Raw genomic sequence first — 22,272 nt, 5'->3', positions numbered from 1 at the left:
TTTAAGTATGTTTAAAGAGGTTTATCTTCATGGTATAAAGTAGTTCTAGTGGCAATCTTTGTGTCATCAAACATTTATGCAGAGTTTACTGTGGTTTTGTTTATTACTTGTAATCTTGTTTTTAAGATGTTTTAAATTCTTTAGATACAGCTTTTGTCTCATTACACACTGAGATCAAAAAAATCCTCTGTGTCACCGTTCCACTGTGTCACATCCTGTGCCATCATCCCAGATGATGTCTGTCTTTTAACAGTAGTAACAAAGTGCCTATAGCATTTACATCATTGAGCAGTATTTCTGTTTGTGTACAAGCATTCCCAAAATTTTGGGGGGAAAAAAATATGAATGGATGTGGAAATAAATTTTAGCTGGCATAGTTAAACTTTATCTTACCTACTGTCCATTTTCTCTGTCCAGCTTTGGTCCCAGCTCCATCCTGTAACCTCTGTTAATGCCATCGACTCCCATCAGAGGACGAAAGTTTTGTTACCTCCTTTCTTTCTTTTCTCTACCCAGGATATTGTAGGACTGTGTTGCTGCTCAGGAAAGCCAGCGGGAGAATTCCCCATTCCTTGCTCCGGCTATTTTGGGCTTTGCCCACACTGCACCGTTCAGCCCTTTATGTAAGCAGCCCCTGGCCCTGCTTGCTCTCACCTGGCACAACTGGCCAGGCTTTCAGCTGCTGTGCCTGAGTCCCTGTTAACGTGCACACACAGCAGCTCGCAATGGACGGCCCAGCAGCCACAGCTGCAAAACACACCTGCAGGGCACTTTGCTTAACTGGGAGGTTTGTGTCAGAACAGGATTCGTGCTTGTGGAAATAAAATACTGCATGGTAGCAGAGTGGCCAAAAGCAGCCAAGAAGGGCTTAGCACTTACTGTAGGGAGTCAGAAAGGTGCCTGTTATTACTCTTCATTTCAGTTTTTGTGATTCAGCTCCTCAGCTTTCTCTAAGACCGGGGAAGAAACTTGACCTTGACCTCAGGAGTACAGCTTGACCTCAGTGCTACTGGAGGAATCAGGAAACTTCTTTTCGTGTTCCCATAATACCTTCCTTACGCTTAAAGAAAGTTTTAACAGCCAGATCACCTGACCCCACAGCAGCAGGGGGCTTAGCCTAGTAAGTGCCCCACATAGTGTTTATTCTTTTGAGGGAAAAAAAATGCCTCCTGGTAGGCAGCCAGCAAGTGAAGTCAAGTGGAATTTGCCTTCACTTGATTATAATCAGCTTTGTCCCTTTGTTGATGTCACCTCAGCTATATGCAGTTGCCATCATCTCATCCTGACACTTTTCCGTCATAAAGCTCAGCAGAGAAAATAAACTGAGGCCATAATATGGGAGTGTTTTGGCAAGATCTGGCTGGTCGTGTGAGGTGGTTTTGCTTTTTCTGCGGGTAGGAGATGAAGTCAGAAGTGTCCGTTGTTTCGTATGTAGGGATCACTATTTTTAGTTCTTAGCCTGCACCTAATCTGCTCAGACAGAGCAATGCCAGGCATCCGGGCTGGCATGAGCTGTCTGTGGGAGCTCATCACTGGTGTTGAGTATAACTTGAGTTTTGGAAGTGTGGAGACTCAAATTGTGTGGTAATTTAAAGCTCAACATCTCACGTTCATCTGTGTCAGCTTCTGTTTCAGGCACGGCAGATCTGTGATAACAGCTTTGCATAAAATCAGATCCCAGCATATGGAACTGTGGCTGTGCTGGAGTTCTCTGTCGAGTGAGGGAGATCCAGGGCTGTCCTGACTGTGGCCAAAGTGCTCCTGGGTTGGAGAGAGCAGGTACTGCAGACAGGAATCTCAGCATGTTCCCAGCAGCCAGGGACAGTGCAAGGGGGGGAATCTCAGTGCATGTAAGCGTTGTCAGGGCCCGTTCTGAAAAACACCAGCTGACCCACGTGCATTTGGTGCTGCCAGTGGGAAGGTTTGCCCAGGATGTCATCCCTCAGCTATACATAGCAAACTCAAAGCTCCTTACAGAGAAACCTCTTACCAGTCACTTTCCACAAATGGTGCATATATCTAAAGGTACTTAGTGAAAATCCTTGAGAGGTATTTAATGCAAAAGCAGTTGGTCTCTGGCGTTTTTCAGAAGCCCTCACCCCACCAGGGCAGGGAGAAGTGCAGGGCAGCTCCAGCACAGCGCTTGGGACAGTTACTCCTTTTGTGTGAAACCGGGCTCTGCCACCCCGAGAGCTCGCCAAGATGTGTGACATGGGGGGGCTCGACAACCTGATTGCCAACACGGCCTACCTGCAGGCCAGGAAGAGCGGAGAGGCAGACACCAAGGAGATGCAAAAGAGGCGTAAGAGCCTTTCCCTGCCCAAACTCGACCAGTGCAAAGAGGAGAGAGAGTCCATCGTCGCTGACTACGACAGCATCTGTGAGCAGCAGCCCATCGGCAAGAAATTCTTCCGAGACTTCTTGGAGACGGTGCCAGAGTATTTGGTAGCTAGGGACTTCCTGGATGAGGTGTCAAACTGGGAGCTGGCAGAGGACAACATCAAGAGCAGTACCATGGAGAATATGGTCACCAATTTTCTTAAGGAAGGCTCCAAGAACTATCTGTCTTTCATGAGCTCTGACTTGGTCAGCAAGTGCCAGGCAGCTACTGCAAAAGACTATGAGAATGTCATGCAGCTGGCCAGGGACGAAACCAAACTCTTCCTTAAAGACAAGCCCTTCCAGGATTTCCAGACGAGCCCCTTCTATGACAAATTCATCCAATGGAAAGTTTTTGAGAAGCAGCCGGTAACTGATAAATACTTCTATGAGTTCCGAGTGCTGGGCAAAGGTGGCTTTGGAGAGGTAAGAGCTGCACTTTTAAGGATGTGAATCATCCCTCCCCTTTCAAGACCAGCAGGTGGGTTTGCAGAGAGCAGCGGATTAAGAAATTGTGTAACGATTTGCAAAACTGCCCCTTCACAGTGCCTGTTTTTCAGGGATTGGGCTGGGTTATTTGTACTGTGATGGGGTTAGTGAAGAGCTGCTTTAAAGTTTCTACATTCTGTATCTATGCTAGTAAAAAAAACAGGCTGCTTTACTAAAGCCTTGCATGACTGTCCATATAGTCAAGTATTAGTGTGCTCCTTGGCACCGTTGTAGCCTTGCTAGCTCACACACTCCCAGATAATTCCTAGCTGCAGTGTAGGGAATAGCATGCTCTGTTCCCAAATTACAGTGGGACTCAGACTACCTTTTTGGAGAGACAAGAGGGTTTTACTGTACAGATGCAATCCGTGTGTGCTGCTTATTCTCTTGGTTACACAATTTTGTTCTTGTCCTTGTTCCTTTCCTTTGCTAATACATCTGCTCATGGTGTCCTCAAGAACTTTGCACCAGGTCAACCATATACTGGTTCAGAGCAGAACAGATTGTACTGATGGTTTTTTCCCTTATTTTCTCTGCTAATACACTCTTCCGTGGAAGTTAGCATCAGCAGCCACTAATAGGCATCAGCGATTCCCCAGTTTCTGCCTTGATATTCCAGTCTCCATGTCAGATTCCTTCATCACCTTCCCATATGCATCTTCTCTAGGTCTGTGCCATCCAGGTGAAAAATACTGGCAAGATGTATGCCTGCAAGAAACTGGATAAAAAAAGGTTGAAAAAGAAAAACGGAGAGAAGATGGCACTGCTGGAGAAAGAGATCCTGGAGAAGGTCAACAGCCCTTTCATAGTCACCCTGGCTTATGCCTATGAGAGCAAAACCCACCTGTGTCTTGTCATGAGCCTCATGAATGGAGGGGATCTGAAGTATCACATCTACAACGTGGGAGAACGGGGTTTGGAAATGAAGAGGATCATTTATTACTCGGCTCAGATCACCTGTGGGATTCTGCATCTCCATTCCATCAACATCGTGTACCGGGATATGAAACCGGAAAACGTCCTCCTGGATGATAATGGGAATTGCAGACTGTCTGATCTTGGATTGGCAGTGCAAGTCAAAGAGGGAAAACCCATAACTCAGAGGGTGAGTACAAATTCACTGAACGTGGGAAGGGAAGCTGTTCTATTCTAGTGCCTGATGAGTCCAAGGCTTAATTACCCGCAATTTATTCTTTGCTAAAGACCTTACGTAGTCATTTCATTCTGAGAGACAGGTTGTAAGAAGATTTGGTTAATTGACTGTCTAGATGCTGCATGTAGTAAAATAACTTACTTTGCACAGAAAGAGTAAAATCAACTTGACCTGTTGTTTTCTCTTAAGCTCTTGAACCAATCATTTTAGGGGGGCAGATGCCTTGTGCCTTGAGCAACCCTGCAGAGTCAGGGATTTAACCAATGACTTGTTTAATGAGCAGCAGTCAAATATATGACTCCTTGTATTCCACTTTTGCTCCTGGAAGAATGCAATTTCTTGTACATTGCTCTTAAGTGATTGCACAGCAGGTGTCCGTGGTGCCGCACAATAAACCATTGCCAACCTTCCTCCTCCCCACAGATTAATTCCTGATAAAGTTAGCACATCTGAAAGCTTGTCTGCATGTGTAGGGAGAAAAAGGTGGATGGCCAGCTGGATTCTGTTGTGTAAATTTGCTTGTGCAGCCCTTAGCTGTGCCTGTGGTCATCCCAAACTCTCCTGGGTTTGTAGTAACGTCAGGAGGTTTACACAAGAAATTTGTAGGGGACTAAACTATGAAAAAGGCCTATTTCTCTCAAGGCATCTGCAGCTTAAAGATATATATAATGAGAGAGTGTGTCTAAAACACACTAAGAATATGAAGAAAGAGGAGCAACATTATAATAACCTGGTCTAACTGCCTTGTGTTAAACTCCCCAAGTCTTTCACTCAAGGAATTCAGTAGAGGGGAGGACCTTCTAGTGGCCTTTTGCACCATGCTTGAAGTGCATGGGTTTTGATGTCGATAAATACGGTAATTTTGAAGGAAATTTTCTTTTCTTGGCAATTTAGGAAGTTTGTGTTATGACTGGTTTTAGTTCTCACTGAAAGAAAAGATGGAAACTGCTGTATGTATGGACAGTAAATAAGTATAAAGTGGGAGTGTGTAGTGGTTTGGATACAAAAATGCAGTTTCTCTGAAAGCTAAGGCAGGTTTTTAAGTCGAACTTGCTTGAAATGGGAATGTTGTTTTGTTTGTGAAGGTTGCATTTTGATCAGTGAACCCAAAGCTACAAACTCATTGCTGTGCAAGTTCCAGATCCATGCAGTTACCATGGGCAGAAAAAATAAAATGTTGTTGAAGGGCAGGTTTTTTACTTGTAAACACGTGGGGGTTGGCAGAGGAAAAGATCCAAAATGAAACAGTGTGTTTAGCAATGTGTGACCACTTCTGTGGGTTTTAGGGTTGAATGTCAAAGCAACACTGGTCAAGCTGGTTGTTCCTCACCTGTGACAGTCATCAAGTTGTTGATGACTCTTCTGCTGTTGTCCACTGGTTTTAGAAGCTCAATTCACTGCTGTTTGTGTGCTTTTATTGGGGCAAAAGCTGCAGTGAATAGTGTACTGCATGACTGTAATGAGTCACAGGAATTTCTCTTAAAGGCAGTTTTATTAATTCAGGACATTGAAATAAGAAGAAAGAAAAAGGAGGTGTTTTTTTCATTTTCTGGATCATAACTATGACTGAGTTAAATCAATAATAATTCCCAGTATCATTTTGCATTTCTGTCAGCTGGTCATCCTTGAATCCTTTGAAAGCTCCTCCTAAAAAAACATTATGTGAGGGTTAGATATTATTTATACTAATGTCATACACAGGAAGACCAAAGAACAGATTTACAAAGTTTGCATTAAGCTTCACCAGGTACCCCTGCAATAAAATAAAAATGGTGCTGTTAAAGTAATTTTTGTTCACACTTCTGTTGTGCCTTAAAACCAGCAGAAAATTTACATCACAGCATGCTTTTTAAAAAAAGTGATTTATATAGATTTGGGGTTTTTTCACCCAAAAGGGTATGTGGCTCCAAGACAGGTTTATCAAATGAAATCTCATCAGTTCACCATTTTGTGGACACAGTTTTATAAGGGCATTTTTTGTAAGCCAAAGCAGAATATATATTCCTTGCAGGCCAAATCTGTGTTGTGGTGGTATCTGAGTGAAGTGCCTGACGTCATAGAGCTGTTTCTGGATTTTGGATGATGGTCTGCACTGACAATTTAAGGCTTACAGTTTTCAGTCACTAATTAAGGGATATCACTACTGATCTATAGAATGTAATATATGGATTTATCTGTGTATTCATTTCATTAGCAATTACAAAAAATACACTGTTTTGATGAATTCCAGAAGTTTTGTACACCTCTCATGGGTGTACAAGCTATTAATGATGAAATTTCTGATGTCTTCAAAGCATAAAAAAAATTCCCAGCCCCTCAGTTATGAATAAATGCACATCACCCACACATCACCTGGAGGATCCATTAATCCCTTTTCTAAAGCTTATTAGGTGATTAGGTTGTCACATGGCACAAGTAATGAGCTGGTTAATGAGTTCCCATTTTAGACATTTCTGAGTTTTCAGGGAAGGTGTCTGTGAAAATATAACATTTATATGCTGTTCACCAGGCCCATTTTCTTCATGGGTAGAAAGGCTTTTTGACTTTTAGATGGGTGACTTCAATGTGGTGTTTTTAAAAAGTGGTGTGTGTTTCTGGTGCAGAAAAGGCATTGTGCAACTGCTGATTTAATACTTATGTAATTGAAGTAGCAGTCTTGGTATTCTTTAAGGACTGCCTTTACATATCCTCCTTTTGAAAAATAGTTGTGTGCTCTGTACCAATTGCCTGCAGTTATTATAAATATTAGTATTTCAGAAACAGTGCTCCTTGCAAAGATCTAGAAATGAGTTCTTTTCAGTTGCTGAAGCATCCAGTGGAAACATCCAACTTTCCATGTGAATGTCACTTTGAACATGTATAGGCAGTTGTAAGTAATTGGGACAGTAATAATGAGAGAATTTAGAAAACTTTAATTTCACTACATGTGCCAATTTGTGAAGTGCTAACTGGCTTTGGAATGGAGAAATCACCAAAAAAAGCCCCACACAAGTTTGAATAACAACAGTCTTGGAAATCAAAGCAAGTAGAAGGTAATTGAAAGCTATTTACAATGTATTTTTTCTTCATCAGACATGGATTAGGTGGGATCTTGTCACGACACATACATGTGCCTGTGCAATCTGCCCAGAAATGTGTATATTCACACTTACTCAGGCAGAGCTCCTACCGACCCCACTGCAAACAGGAACTCTTTCCCAGTGGTAATAAAATTATTCAGGATTTTAAGAAATCCTGTGATTTCATACAAATGTGCCTGCAGCATCTCATCTGATGTGTGGGTCGTTCTGTGCACAGAACTGGCTTGTATCTGAAAATGATGCCTTTGAAAATGTTGATGTTCCTCTGTCTTACATAACTGAAACAGAGAACCAGGAGGAACTGAGAGCCTGCAAGGGGGCTTTTTATAGACCGAGTGTTTTGGCTGGTTGTGTACCTGACTGACTCTTGAACTAGTTTTTTTCATGAAAATGGTTTTTTCATGAAAATTTTTTTTCATGAAAAACCACCGAAATAAGGAGCCTCCATCCCAAGGTTCTCCACTTGAACAGTTTGACCTGTCCCCTTTTTCTTGAGGTCTCTGCAACTTGTTCTCATACTACTCAAAAATCACTTCTTGTGAGTCAAACGCTCCTGTCCTTATCCAAAAAAGTAATACTTCTTAATGAGACCTTAATGAAACCTGAGAATGGTTGTGAGAGAAGTCAGTTTGTTCTTCTGTGTAGTGCCCTCATATCCTCTTCACACTGAAATACAGAGGACCCAATTCCATTTTTCCAGAAGTCAGCGTGTATTTGCTGTTAATTTTGGGAAGAACTCTCTGCCCTCTCTGGGTATGGTATATTTGTGCAAGGCCACTGTGGCGTGTAAATTGTGAAGGACTTGGGTGCAGATGCGTGTGAGCCAGAGAGCTTAAATATTGACATGATAACTGCGAAAAATAACACAAACATATTTTTGTGGTATTTATAAAAGTGCATTCATAGCTTCAGAGGTTTCAGGCTTCTTCACAGTTTTCCTGTGCTATGTTTTATATATTTGAAGGACATCATAATATTTTTATAGGAAAAACATGTTTTGGTTAAAATCTTACTCAAAATGTCCTTTTGCCCTCCTGTATGTTTGTTTATTATAAGATTCTATTTCTTAGGAAAACAGAAGAAAATCTATTTAGATGTTCCTGAAACTTGCAGTCTAATTTCAAGGCAGTTGAGAAGCGGGAGGAGGGTTTAGACTTGTGAAATAAAAAATAACTCAGCAAGCTATTCTACGGTTGACCTTTGTCCATTATCACGTGGCATTCTTATTGGATAAGATTCTGTACAAATTTGTTCTTCCTTTGCACTTTGAAAAATGGCAGCTCCTTTGTTCAGAGTTAGAGGGACTTGCTGCTCTTTCGCGGTTTCAAACCCACCGTTCTGCTTATGAATTTTTAATTAGGACATGCAAGGTTGGTGTTTTTGCTAGCAGAGCTTTGTTCTTAAAAATGTTGACGGTCACGGTTGTTTTGAACTGCATCACCATGACGGGTGTTTTGGGCTGTTTTAATCTCTGAAACGTGCACTTTGCAGAACGTAGCCTTATCCACACAGCTCTGTGGGGCCAGCTGGGAGCTGGCAGAAGTGCTCACCGAGACACTTCCCATCATTTACCAGTCGTCCTGGCAAACCAGGGAGGTCCCTGGGCTCAAAATGAGGACTCATTTTGGCTGGACACGAGCAATTGTGGTGCCCACCCACAGGAAGGGCCAGAAGGAGCATCCAGGGAGCTGCAGGCCTGTCAGCCTGACCTTGGTACTAGAGAAGGTCACAGAGCAGATCTTCTTGAGGGCTGTCACGCAGCACACACCACACAACCAGGGGTTGTGAATGACAGGTCCTGCCTGGCCATCCTGATCTCCTTCTGAGACAGGGTCACCCGCTCTGTGGATGAGGGGAAGGCTGTGGATGTGCCTGCCTGGGCTGTGGGAAGTTCTTTGTCCCAGTTTCCCGCAGCATTCTCCTGGAGAAGCCGGCTGCTCGTGGCTTGGACGGATGTGCTGTTCCCTGGGTTAAAAACTGGCTGGGTGGCTGGGCCCAGGGAGTGGGAGTGGGTGGAATTACAGCTGGGCCAGACACCAGCAGGGCTCTGCAGAGCTCGGTCCTGGGGCCAGCCCTGTTCAATGTGTCCATCAGTAGTCTGGGTGAGGGGATTGAGTGCACCCTCAGCAAGTTCCCAGAGGACAGCAGGTTGGGTGGAGTGTGGATCTGCTGGAGGGGAGGAAGGCTCTGCAGAGGGACAGGACAGGCTGGATCAATTGGCCCAGGCCAGTTGTGCAGGGTTCAGTGAGGTGAAGTGCTGGTTCCTGCCCTTGGATCCAAACCCTGCAGTGCTACAGGCAGGGGGAGGAGCGGCTGGAAAGCTGCCCAGGGGGAAAAGGGAGTTTTCAGCCAACATCTGGCTGAACATGAGCCAGCGTGTGCCCAGGTGGCCAAGAAGGCCAATGGCATCCCGGCCTGGATCAGCCCTGGTGTGGCAGCAGGAGCAGGGCAGTGACTGTCCCCTCTGCACTGGTGATTCCACACCTCAAGTGCTGTGTCCAGTCCTGGACCCCTCACTGCAAGAAGCACACTGAGGTGCTGGAGCGTGTCCAGAGAAGGGCAGCAGAGCTGGGGAAGGGTCTGAGGAGGAGCAGCTGGGGCAACTGGAGGAAAGGAGGCTCAGGGGGGACCTTATCACTCTCTACAACTCCCTGAGAGGAGATGGTAGCCAGGTGGGGGTTGGTCTCTTCTCCCAGGCAACAAGGGACAGGACAGGAAGTGGCCTAAAGTTGTGCCAAGAGAGGTTTAGGTTGGATATTGGGCAAAATTTCTTCCCCAGAAGGATTGCCAAGTGTTGGAAGAGGCTGCCCAGGGAAGTGGTGGAATCACCATTCCACCCCTAAAGGTCTTGGAAAGATGTGTGGGTGTGGCACTTGGGGACATGGTTTAGTGGTGGGCTTGGAGTGCTGGGGAATGGTTGGGTTCGAGGATCTTAGGATCTCCTCCAACCTAAATTCTGTAAATGCCACGATTATGCAAGTGAAGGGAGCAAAAATGATTTTGTGGGACCGTTCTGCCTCCTGCAGTTTTGGAGGTGGCAGGAAGGATCCTACAGTCATCTAAAATTTTGAGAATGCAAGGTGGCCTGTGAAATGCTTTTCCTACACATGGCATGCCACTCATGCAACACTTTTTCTGGCTGGGAAAGACAGTGGAGCCCTTCATGATGTAGCATCAGGTGTCTTTTCATGACTTTTAACATTGTTCTTGATTCAGTTTAATCTCACAAGAAATGCTACAGCATTTTCTATAAAAACAGTGCACGTTCTGAAATGATCTCTGGTAAATCATCTAGTGTGCCACTTGTTGACTCACCATCATTAAAGATGATTTTGTTTCATTGGATAAGAAATGCAGCAGTTGGCTGACTGTAATTCTTTGAACTTTTGATTTGCCAGCTTTGACCAGAAGCAGCTCTGCATGAACAGTAAGCTGGGAGATGGTGAATACTTCTGTTCTTACTGGAGCATGTGACATCCCATTTACTGTCATGGGTAGTTTCAGTTAACAAACATGTAATTACTTCAGTTTTTGAAGACAAAATGCTGGAATTACAGACATATGGAGGTGAAAACTGTGGGTTTGGGCTAAAATCCATTAGTGAAAGGTGGCAGGTGGGTGGTTCTAAGAATTTATCTACTTCAGGGGGAGAGTGGACAATTGATGTAAAACAACTTTGTTGAGAGAAACCATTTCTGTCTCTGGAAGCCCTTAAACTGCAAGGAGTTGGAGTCAGGAAGGAGTTAGAGAAGTCTCAGTGTAACTCAGTGTACACACCAGGTTCTTACAGACTTCCCTATACATCCATTTTTTCTCCCTTATTAACAGTATTTATGGACTATTCTGTGGTCATTAAATAATGAAACCATAAACATTTCGGAAGTACTGTTATTCCCACATTTTAGATTGGAAATGGTCAGGAGAAATTTAAAGGAAATTCAAGGGAAAGTCATATAACAGGAAGACTAGAGAACCCTTATAATTCTGGAATTCTAACTGTGTGGGTTTGAGTCTGTACCAAGTGTTCTGCTTGTCCCAAATGCTCCACCCCTATAATGTCTGATTGCTTCCCTGTCTATCAATGTGTATTTCTCCTGATGCCACTTCCCCAGGGTGGGAATGTCAGCAGGTTCTACCTCCAGGAGGGATCTGAGGCAAAGATTTACGTTGAGATCACACAGAAGAAACCGGGGAGATGCTCTGGAATCCAAAGTTAGAATTGGTGCCCAGTGTGTGAATCTAAACTGAAAAACATGCTGTACCTGTGCCTGTTTCTCTTCCCAAGTAGGAGCAGAGAGGCAGCCTGTTCCCTGCTGCACAGACTGACCTTCCCTTTCGTTTGTGCAACTGCCTTCAAACTTACAAGAGTAAAAACCAGTGGTGGAGTTTCTGCTATTCCATTTAGTGACTGTGAACTCAGAGGCAGTTTTGTTTTCTTTTTTTATTTTTTGTTTCTAATGTAACAGAACTTTGTTTTGTCCCTTTTGTGCTTTTTCTGTTTGTGGGTTTTTTTTACAGCAGACAGCTTTCCCTATGAAAATGGTGTGAAAACAAAAAAATGTTTGATCTTGGAACTTGTGTAAGCACATGGGATTCAGTAGCTTCTAAGCTCCTATACCGTCCTTCTCATTATCTCCTCCTGGTATTCTGAATGGTTCCTTGTGTTCTTCAGACTCAGCAGCCCATCAGTTTCTGATGCACCATCCCAAAGGAAGGTCCTTCCCTTTGCTAAGCGTTAAAAATACGCCAAAATCTTTGTTCTGTGAGACTTTCCAGAATACTTTTTGGCCTATTTAATTTGATTTTTTGTCTCCTTTTGGAGGTTAGTTGCCTGTTCATTTGATCAGCGGGTTTCTTGTTGCTGTATGAACGTGTGGTGAGACGCTGTGGAGTAACTGCAGTTCTGTGGGACTCGTTTAAATGACGCTCCTTCCTCCTCACAGTGGCTCTTGGGAGAGGAATTAGGATGGTGAAGTGAGTGACAGAGGCAGATCAGTGTTTGTTCTCCACATCCAGGGCCTGTTGGCCTGTGTGCAGAGAGCAGAATTGTGTGGTGTGTTCCTGCATTCCTGCAGGGTCTGTTAAGGCCACTGCTGAAGGAGTGGAGGAACAGCTGGACGAGAGAACAAAGCAGGCAGTGGCACCCCTTGGAGGAAGGAAGGACCGAGCCCCAGGAAACAGCTGATAGAGCTAAACTCAGCTTGTTTTTTTTCCTCTGTTCAACAGTTCTTGTGCCATGGCAAACAAAAGATGGACGTTCTGATTTGCTTTACTGTTTGGTTTATGATATCAATCGAGTTTGTTTTGCAGGGATCTGTGGGAAAAGGTAGAGAGCTCTGAATCCCATTGCTCCTCATTTACCCGTTTCTGTGCTGCCAAAGCTCCAGAGAGTTCTGTTTCTGGCCCTGCATCTGCTGGAAGGTGGATGGGGTGGTGTGGAGGGACAGCAGTGAGTGAGGATGTGAGGATGTGGCAGTGAGTGGGGGCACTGTGGGCTCGCTCTGCTCGCGGCTGGGAGTGCCCAGAACCCGCTGGCTGCACTGGGAGCTGAGTGCACTTGGGGTTTCACAGGATCACATCTTGGATTGCTAAAAGATCACAATTATGTGACCTTTTAAAAATGTATGCAGGATCGCATTTCATTTGTATGCTTTCAGATGAGTCATTTCTACTCTGCCCTGTCAAACCACACTGAAAGCAGCAACTCCACTCAACAGAACCTCTTCACTAATGTATCGAAGGGCAGCATTTGGTCATTGCTTTTTAGAGGATTATTGAAAAATTGTATTTTGTGTTGTTCTCCAGATAGTGAAATAAAGGCAGAAGGAGATTTGTGAACCCTTTTCAAAAGCAAGTCGATTAAAATTTAATTGACTGAAATGTAATGACTATTTTTGTATTTCAAACAGCATGTGCAAGTAAGGCATCCTGCTCATCATCACAAAAGACAGTATTAAATGGAGAGCAAGCAAAAAATAGCAAGTGTTATACTGAGTATGCTTCAAAAAGTTGTGGGCCTCTGCAAAGGCATATGATTTCTGCTTTCTGTGAAAAGTTGGGATAATGTAACATTCCTTGTGTGTTTATCTCTGAAAGATCACTTGAGCAGTCAACACGTGTTCAAATGGTTCCTTCTCTCACCAGGAATTCTACAGGAAAGAAGAAAATAATGTGCCTGGTTTTAGTCTCAGTCAAAACCCAGTGGACATCCTCGTTGTGCAGAGTTGACAGCAAAGGAATTGAGTGTGGGGGTTTTATTTTTCCTGCTTCCATTAAAAGAGTGAAATTTATCCATATAAAATAAGGCCTAGTATGAAAAAGTGGGTTTCAGTTAATATACAGCTTCTGAATTTACTGATATATAACATTGAATTAGAACATCTGTAGAATCATACAAACCTAGTGATTTTTGGTGTGATAAACATACCAGTACCCCATACTCAGAGTTATCCGTTCTGAGGCAGGGTTAGACAATTCTAACTAAATTAAATACTCAGTACCAGCTCATGGGAAAGAGACCTCTTCTCAAAAATAATGCATATATTTGAAAAGCTTTAATTCCTTTTTTTCTGCTTTTTTTTTTCCTTTTTGCATTTCAGTATATATGTATTTATTTATTCCTTGGCCTGCTAAGAGTAATTGAACTCATTACTTTAATGGCTTCGCTCTGGGAACCAGTGGATAAGTTTCCCACCTAATACACCAGATTTTGCTGCTCAAATCTCACTGCCAGTGAGCTGGCACAGTTTAAAAACTCCCTTCACAAAGCTGTTCCACCTCCTTACGTGAACCTCTCCTGAACCACTGAGGCTTTCCTGTTGCCACAGGATCTCTTTTCCTTGGAAGATGATCTGATCCTGGACATCTTGTTCTCCATAATGATGAGTGTGGGGATGTTGGCTTTTAGCTTTCCTCTAATGCTGTCTACTCTTAAAGCAGAATTAAATCTCCATTTGAAAGATGGATCTTCTTCCAGTTCCAGAGGCTGAATATTTCCTTTTTTGCCTTCCCTAATACAGCAAATGCCTATGGCTTCAGCATCTTTCTTCCCAAAGGATTTTGTTAAAAGTTGCATTTATGTAGAAATAGGTGGAAAAGACTAAAATTGATACTAATCTCTTCCTTTCTTCAAATACGTGTTTTGATAAAGATAGCAGAGATTTCTGGATTTCTTTCCCCTCCTTGTTTTGTATTTCTTATCTCTTCAGCACCACTGCTGACTACTTGGGAACTGTGTTTGTTTCTGCTATAAAACAGTAGTGTTTTAGTGGGGTTTGAGTCTTGGGGCTTATGAGATCAGGTTTAGATTCCTGCTCCTCAGCCTGCTCCTTCATTGGGAATAGTGGGAAAGCTTCAGGACTGGGGGAGATTTGTTTTCAGATCCAGGTTTGGATACCATTCCAGATTTCTGCCTTTTCCACATCAGATGTATCCAGGTCCTGGATGATGATGCTAACTTGCAGCAAAGTAATGTCTTATCAGAAGGACCACGCTGTGCTGTCAGGGCACATTTGGATGATAATATGACTCATCAATTCTTCAGGGCATTAGTGCCCCAGCTTCACCTCAGTTAAAATAAGAGTGTTTATTGCTTCCCAGAAGGAGAAAGAAAGGAAAAAAAAAAAAAAAGAAAAAATATTCCAGAAACCTCTTTAGAGCTGTGTTCATCAATCCACAAGGAGCTCTGTGCGCATCCTTTTGTACCAAAACTTCTCCACTGCTTTCAGCCTCTTCTCTGCCTTCCGGGTCCTTCTGGTGCCAGAGGGATCTGGGGTCTGTGGTCTGTGTTTGGGCACTTGGCCCCTTTCTGAATAGAGCAGTAATCATACCTAAAAATGTAATCCTGTCGGGGTATCTCTCAATATTAACTTTTACATGGAGAAATTCACTGTAAGCAGTATAAATTGCCTGGGGGATGATGTCAGCTGCTGCAGTGCCTAAAATTCTGTGGCTTTAGTGAGGGGGGCACCAGTTTTCTTTTAACCTTTTCTTTTACTTTCAACCTGGCTGATATTTTTGTTGGACTCATCTCATTTCTGGTTTTCAGTGAAATGGAGGATTTTGCTCTATATCCCTAAAAGGAAAAAAAGTACAAAGAGGAAAACCAAACTGGGTTTAATTTTCTGTCCATTAAGGTTATGTTTTGATTGATGCTAACCTGTTCCCTCCTGCCCACGTTGTTTACAGTAGAGTCCATCTCATAATGTGTAGTGACAAGAGCTAAAGTTTATAGGGAGATGTGACTTGGAAATATTGTCCCTATATTTGCAAAAAATGGAGGAGTTACCCCAACCCCATAAAATAAAATTTATCTGTTGAGCTGTGCTTTTTATAAGTACAGTTTGCCCAAATGAGCTCAAGTTTAAGTTACCTTTTTCTAACTGTTTTGCTTTGGGATGAATCTCGGTCACTGCTTGCATTCTGGTAGCTGTAATAATGACAGTCTCGAATAACCTTTAGTGGGATTTTGCACAAACAAAATAACAATCTTTAAATTGTAATACTAGTAACATGTCATTCCCAGTATTTAAAACAGATATGAGAGGTTCAGGCAGCTTCTGACATAGCTGCCAGTGCTGGCTGAGTCTGGTAAATCCAAAATCAGGAGCAGCAGCGAGTGCTGGGTCAGCTGAGGGAACGCTGGACGATGGCAGTCTCACGTCCTCAGCCCTGTGTCGGAGCAGCAGAAAGCACATGGATAGCCTGATCCCCTCAGCTCCCTCCCAGGTGAATCAGCTCCCCAGGGAGACAGGCAGCAGGAGCTATTTTGGACACTGCAGCCTGTCCCCCAGGGATGTGCCAGGCCTGGGCTGGGAAGGAAGGAGGCAGATTCCCCTCTCAGATTCCCCTCTCAGATTCCCCTCCCAGATTCCCCTCCCAGAGCAGTCACTGCACAGTCTTTATTCTGACAGCTGGTTCCAGTCAGGAAATACAAACTCATCTTTCACCCCAATGAGTGTCATTTATGATTTATAATGTATAGGTTTACTTTCTTACAGTGGTTTTAGGAGTTTTTCTTGGCCTTTGGTGGTAGAACTTCCATCCAGACCCCAAGAGGGAGGCGGGTGAGAGCTTCCTCATGCGGCTCACTTACCAGCTCGAGGAGAGTTTTCTCACTGGCAGCAAACCCCTGTGTTGGACCAGTTATAAACATTGAACGGGGTGGAATCAGTGATTGTTTTGCCTGATTTTTGTCTTTTTTAAAAATCTTTTCAAATTGATTGCTGCTTGTGTTTGCAGGACAAAGCTAACAACGCTATCTTCAACAGAAAAAAAGTAATATGGAAGAGGAAAGCAAGATGGACATGAATTTAAAAATAAACCACTTCTAGGTGGAAATTGCACAGACATTTCACTTTTTAAAAGCATATTTTCCCATATGCCAAGATGTTTAAAGACAGATACAGTCCATATGCTGAAGCAGTTATACATCACGCTTTCCAGATTAAAAGAAGTCAATTATGCAGCATTTCTAGATACAAAATCTATCGGTAGTGTTACTGATATTTGGGAAGAACTATAGACTGGTGTGTTTAGCTGTATGCATTTCCTCAGTGCCCCTGTGGGGTAAATCTGTCTGTCTGTTTGCCATAGGCCGGCACAAATGGTTACATGGCTCCAGAGATCCTGAAGGAGGAGGACTACAGCTACCCCGTGGACTGGTTCGCTATGGGCTGCTCCATTTACGAGATGATTGCTGGGAGAACACCCTTCAAGGATTTCAAGGAAAAGGTCAATAAGGATGAGGTTAGAAGGAGAACTCTGGAGGACGAGGTGAAATTTGAACACGCCGGCTTTACGGAGGAAGCCAAAGACATCTGCCGGCTGTTTCTGGCCAAGAAAAAGGAGGACCGTTTAGGAAGCAGGTATGCCCTGTCAGAATGCAGATTAAAGCTGCAAACAACATCATTGTTTTACACATTACACACAGTGGGTTACCCCTTCACTTTCTGCAGAGTACTGAGTTTTCCCTTTCGTTTCTAGGAAGAGAGAGGTGGAAAGTTTTGCAGATAATATGGAATGTTATTTTCTGCGTTAGACTCTGTATAGTTTTGGGGAGAAGGGGGCAACCCCTTTTTCCTGCACATTCTTTCCTAAAGGTAAATGATACTCAAGTAGAAACCTGCATCTGTGCTAGTGCAGACAGTGCACAGTCTTAGGCTGTATCACTTACTGGAATGGTGTGGGCAGAAATCCAAATCTGCAGTGTGGATTCTCTTCCCTGCAGATATCTCACTTGCAGGGCTGCGTCATTGGCTCCTTGCTGAACAGACCTTAACCCCTCTGCTTTGCTCAGCTGCTTTAAAAAACTCTTAGACAGATTCTGGTCTTCCTGACTCATCCCAGGGAGAAAAAGGAGGAAAAAAAAATATTTGGCACAAATGCCTATAAAGCAAAACGTTTCTGGGGACTTTACAGGTGGCTTTGGGTTGATGGAGAGTGATGGATGTGTCCCTGACTTAGAAATATCAAGGAACTGTTCAATAAGAAGAAAACTGCAAAGCTAAACACTGTAATGTGTGACCTGTCTGTCTCTGATGGCTCTGAGGTGTGTTGGTGTGTATGTATGTAAATTATTTAGTGCATTTGCAACGAGGCAGATTGTGGATTTACATTTGCAATATAGACAAAATGTAACAAATTAATAGGAAACTGCTAGTACCTATCTTTAGAGCACCCTACGATTTGAGGCATCTGTGAATACAAATATATCTACCAGGTGCTTTTCCAGTCTAATGGTGGAACAGACAAAGGATCTTAATGAAAATGCATAGACTTCTAAATTTTTATATTTCGTAACAATGTGGAACAGTTTTTCAAAATGCTTCAAAAGGCAAACATTTATCTGAAAGAATTTACTCTAATAAAAGATAATATTAATACACATATCTTTAATATTCTAGTGCTAAATGAAGACAGCTGCTCATTGTGCCTAAGGAATTTTCCCAACAACTATGCAAAAAAAAAGTTATTTTCAACAGCACATAGAGTATGTTTAATACAAAATCTGTATTATTTGAGGATGTTTTAAAAGCTTACTTTAAAAGTAAATTTAACACGAAAACATTTAGAGCATTCTAACTTACAAGTCAGCACACTTGCAGACATTTTGACTTACAGCATTTCGTGGAGTGAACAAATTTCAGTGTAGGAGAAAATGAACTGAGAGAGTCTGAGTGACTTGGTGAAGTTCATTCAGCAAGTCTGAAGCAAAACCAGCAACAAATGATTGACTTCCTGTAACCACAGCCCCTGTGCCAAGGGAGTCATTTACCATCATTCTCTGCTTCTTGTTCCATTCCTTCTCAGCAAGGGGAGCAATGGACACAGAAAGGTAATTGCACATATTATTTTTAATTTTCTGCTGTTTAAGGTACTCTAATGTGCCATAATTAGAGAAGGAAAGCAATGGGATGTATTCCCTTCCTGGGCACGATGGAGAATAAAAGCCTGCATGCACCTCCTAAACAGGGCAGTACTATTCAGGACAGCTCATCCTTTTGTGGAGATTAGTACTGTAATTCTTCTAAGGACAACAAGAGCTTGGGTTATCTACAGAAGTGCCTGTTGCATAAGTTAAAGCTGCTCAAAGACAGCTTTACTTTGTACACCTGACCTTTTAAAACACCCCTCTGTTGAAGGTTCCATTTCACCAGGAAAGATGGAACCCCTTTTCTCCACTCAAGCTTTTTGGCATTGACATCTCAAATCCCAAACCTGTAAAGTGATTTTTTAAATTTTTTTTTTTTTTTTTTAATGGAAGAATGCAGAATTGCCCAACTTCATGTGAGTTGGTTTGCTCTTCCTGGTAAAGTTACGTAAAAAGGCAGTTGGGAGAGGAAGAGCTTAAGTTCACCTCCAGCTACCTGGAAGATGCCTCAGTTCCAGCAGATGGCATTCATGTAGCTTTACATTTTGTAACTTTTTATGGTTTCAGGAGGAGAAACACTGCAGCAACCCATTTTGGAGCCTCCACCAGCTCCTGGTGCATTTTGGTTTGTGTTACAGAAAGGAAAAGCGAAATAAAGAGGAGTTTCTGTGAGTGCACCTGGCCAGTGGAATGGCAGTGCTATCGGCCCACGGGTGTGCCAGGACATGAGTTAATGTGAACAGCAGCTCTAATGCACTTCAGGCATCAGTGAATGTATAAATAAACCATGGCAGGCTGCTCAGGTGCTCGGTATCATTAGCTGGGGACGTTAGGGGATGATTTTGCAGCACATATGTATGCAGAAGTCATGATCCCTGTGGCTTAATCTATGTAATTGTGTTCATATGGCCCTTTTGGGTTGAAAATACAGCAGGGGGGCTGAAAAGGGCAGCTGGTGGTTCCATCCTGGCCATGCCTGGACAGCAGCAAGGCAGGACAGCATGGGAGGAACAGGCAGGAGCAGCAAGCTGGACAAGCTGTTCTGAGGGAAGATTATTGAGGCCTTAAAAAAGGAAGATTTTTCCATCATCACACAAATCTTCTACTTCTGTGTGGTGCTTCTGCACACTCGCAAAGATAAAAAGACTTGCCAAATGTTTGCATTATGTTTTGTCCACAGAACATTGTCTAGAAATACGTGAGGGCTTCCACTTTGCTCAGTATGGTTTTGTAAGGAAGTGGGAAAAGCAAAAAGCAACATGTTAGGAACTGCCATTTTCTGAGGCTGAAACCCAGACAAATTTGGTTTTCTTGTATTACTGTGTTCAAGAGCGGTGCATTCATAAATACATTAATAAAAAGAATGCTTAGGTGTGGAAAGTACAGTGCTCCCCTCTGCTCCTCCTTCCTCTAGAATTCAAAACTCACACTCTGCACACCTTGACACCTGAGGCTCAGTTCAAAAGCTGTGCTCTTTGGTCATACTTTAGTGAGACACATTTGAGGCTCAGGTGGTTCTTAACATCACCATATCCTACAAGTCTCTCTGTGGATCTCCAGTGAAAAAATTCAGTGTTTCTTTTACAGCTGAAGTTCTCCCTGAGGTCTGCAGATGTTGTTCATAAGATGTATTTAACTTATGCATTTACAATTATTTAGTCCTTTCTTGGTTTTATTATTAGATATTTACAGTATTGATGAAGGATTGTGTTTGTGACAGCGGCACACATACTTTTGTTAATGTCATAATTTGAGAATCTCTTGCCTAAAAAAAAATCTTTGTTCATTTATAAGAGTATTTATTTTGAATGAACAGAATCACTAAAAGCAGGAGTGTTTATTTGAGTGATATAACTTGAGTTTTATGATGTAAATGAGTAGCTGCTTTGAATTAAGATAAACCCAGAAATGTCATTTGTCACCAGTTTCCTGTGGTTGCTCAGAGTCAGTCCCCAGATATATTAACCCAAGGTACCCCAATCTAGAGTTTAATAGATATTCTTACCCGAGATTAGAGGACAGATATTCTTATCCTGGTTAATACAGAGCCCGTTGTTGAAGTGCCACTGCTGGACAGTAAATCCTGGAGTCCCCCTCCCATCGTGCTGTGTGTCAGCTGTGGTGGGAATGCACCTTTGGATGGTGGTGTCCCAGAAGCAGCACTGCAGCTCCTGCCTGGCCCCTTGCCCAGGCTGGTTTACCCTGTGAGGTGGAGCGGTGAGTAATGGGATCAGAATGTTTTCTGCTCCCCAGCTTTGCTTACTTTGTGCACTGCGGCGTTCTTTGGTGAGGAAAAGAGGAATTGTGTTACATTATATTTATCATCTCCTTATTTTAAAGCACTGTCATGTGTAAAACACAGACACACCTGCACCTCTCTGGGAGGAAATCATCCCACTGATTAACCACCTTCTGCTTCATTGCAGAAACGCCGACGACGACCCAAGGAAACACAATTTCTTCAAAACCATCAATTTCCACAGGCTAGAGGCAAACCTTATCGACCCTCCCTTCGTGCCAGACCCGTCAGTCGTCTATGCCAAAGATATCGGAGACATTGCTGACTTCTCTGAGGTGCGAGGCATCGAGTTTGACGACAAAGACAAGAAGTTCTTCAAGAGGTTTGCGACGGGGGCCGTCCCCATCCCCTGGCAGGAGGAGATCATCGAGACGGGACTGTTCGACGAACTCAACGACCCCAACAGGGTCGAGTCGGGCGGTTACGCCAACGGTGGGGAGGCCAAGTCAGGAGTCTGTTTGTTGTTGTAAATATCGTGTCGTCCCCAAAAAGAGTAGAAACCACCTCCGAACTGCCCGTGCTCTGATGCCGTTCAGAACCTCAGTGTTTGAGGAGAGCCAAGCAGGCTGATGTGACGTTGGCAGGCCGTGTAGGACGATGAGCTCTGTAGACTGGGTTCTTTCCCTCTGTTCTGACAAAGGAGATCGTATTTTTGTGCTGTGGGAGATGTATCGAGTGAAGAACCGTTATTTCTCCAAGAAACTTAGAGTAGAAATTCTGAAACACAAAAAGCGATGATAGAGTGAGGAGGAAACAGCTTTTGAGAATGACTGGTTACCGTTTTGAACGCAGTGATTTGTTGGTTTTCTTTCTTCTTCCTTGTTATTTCTACCAACATTCCCTCGATCTACAGTTTTCAGGAAGGGTTTTTTAATTTTCGAGTAATATCCTCAGTTAGACAGTGGAGCTCATGTACCATGTCAAACTTGGAATCTTGTTGGTTAGCCAGTCTGTCTGTTGTTTTCTTAAGTTCTGTTAGTTTTTGGATGATTTGATTGTAATATGTTCAGATTGTCATAAAATATAAAGAAAGCTCTATCATTAGGAAATAACGACGGGATCAGACTATTTTCAAAGTTGATTTTAATGAAGATAAGATTGCACCAAATCTAATGGAATAAAGCATTTATTTATTATTATTAAGTCTATTCTTTGAAGTGATAATACCATACACAAAGAAAACCTATTTGTAAGTACACATTCTCTTTGACAACTTTAAACTTTTATCAGGTTTCCTCATAATTCTTCTGTATATTAGTGATAAATTAAGCTACAGATAGACCAAAGCAATACGTTATTGGCTTTTTACAAGACATTTATTTCAGTGCAATATAGGTTTTAATTCAGTAGTTGCAAAATGCATTATACTGTTAAGTGCTGTAAAGGTGGAAAGGTTATGTATGCCAGTTGAAACTATCTTCAAATGTTTCTTGATTCTCATGCAAATTTTGATGTGTTTCTATTTTTCAATTCTATGACAACCTGAATTGAATTAATCGGA

The 22,272-nt window shown here is 42.8% G+C and overlaps 1 protein-coding gene across 1 annotated transcript; it reads left to right on the top strand.

The window, feature by feature from the left end:
- Nucleotides 1–58: 58 nt before the first annotated feature.
- GRK7 (G protein-coupled receptor kinase 7) lies at nt 59–21,910 on the top strand. Its single transcript, XM_050308182.1, has 4 exons — nt 59–2,805; nt 3,536–3,973; nt 16,696–16,967; nt 20,899–21,910. Exons 1-4 carry the CDS (start codon nt 2,203–2,205, stop codon nt 21,239–21,241), a joined length of 1,656 nt encoding a protein of 551 aa, XP_050164139.1. The 5' UTR covers nt 59–2,202; the 3' UTR covers nt 21,242–21,910.
- The last annotated feature ends 362 nt before the right edge of the window (nt 21,911–22,272 follow it).

Source organism: Myiozetetes cayanensis, unplaced genomic scaffold (assembly GCF_022539395.1).
Source record: "Myiozetetes cayanensis isolate MyiCay16 unplaced genomic scaffold, myiCay2020 scf13, whole genome shotgun sequence".
NCBI lineage: Eukaryota > Metazoa > Chordata > Aves > Passeriformes > Tyrannidae > Myiozetetes > Myiozetetes cayanensis.
Note: the sequence above shows the minus strand (reverse complement) of the source record. Positions and strands in the feature narration are given on the sequence as shown.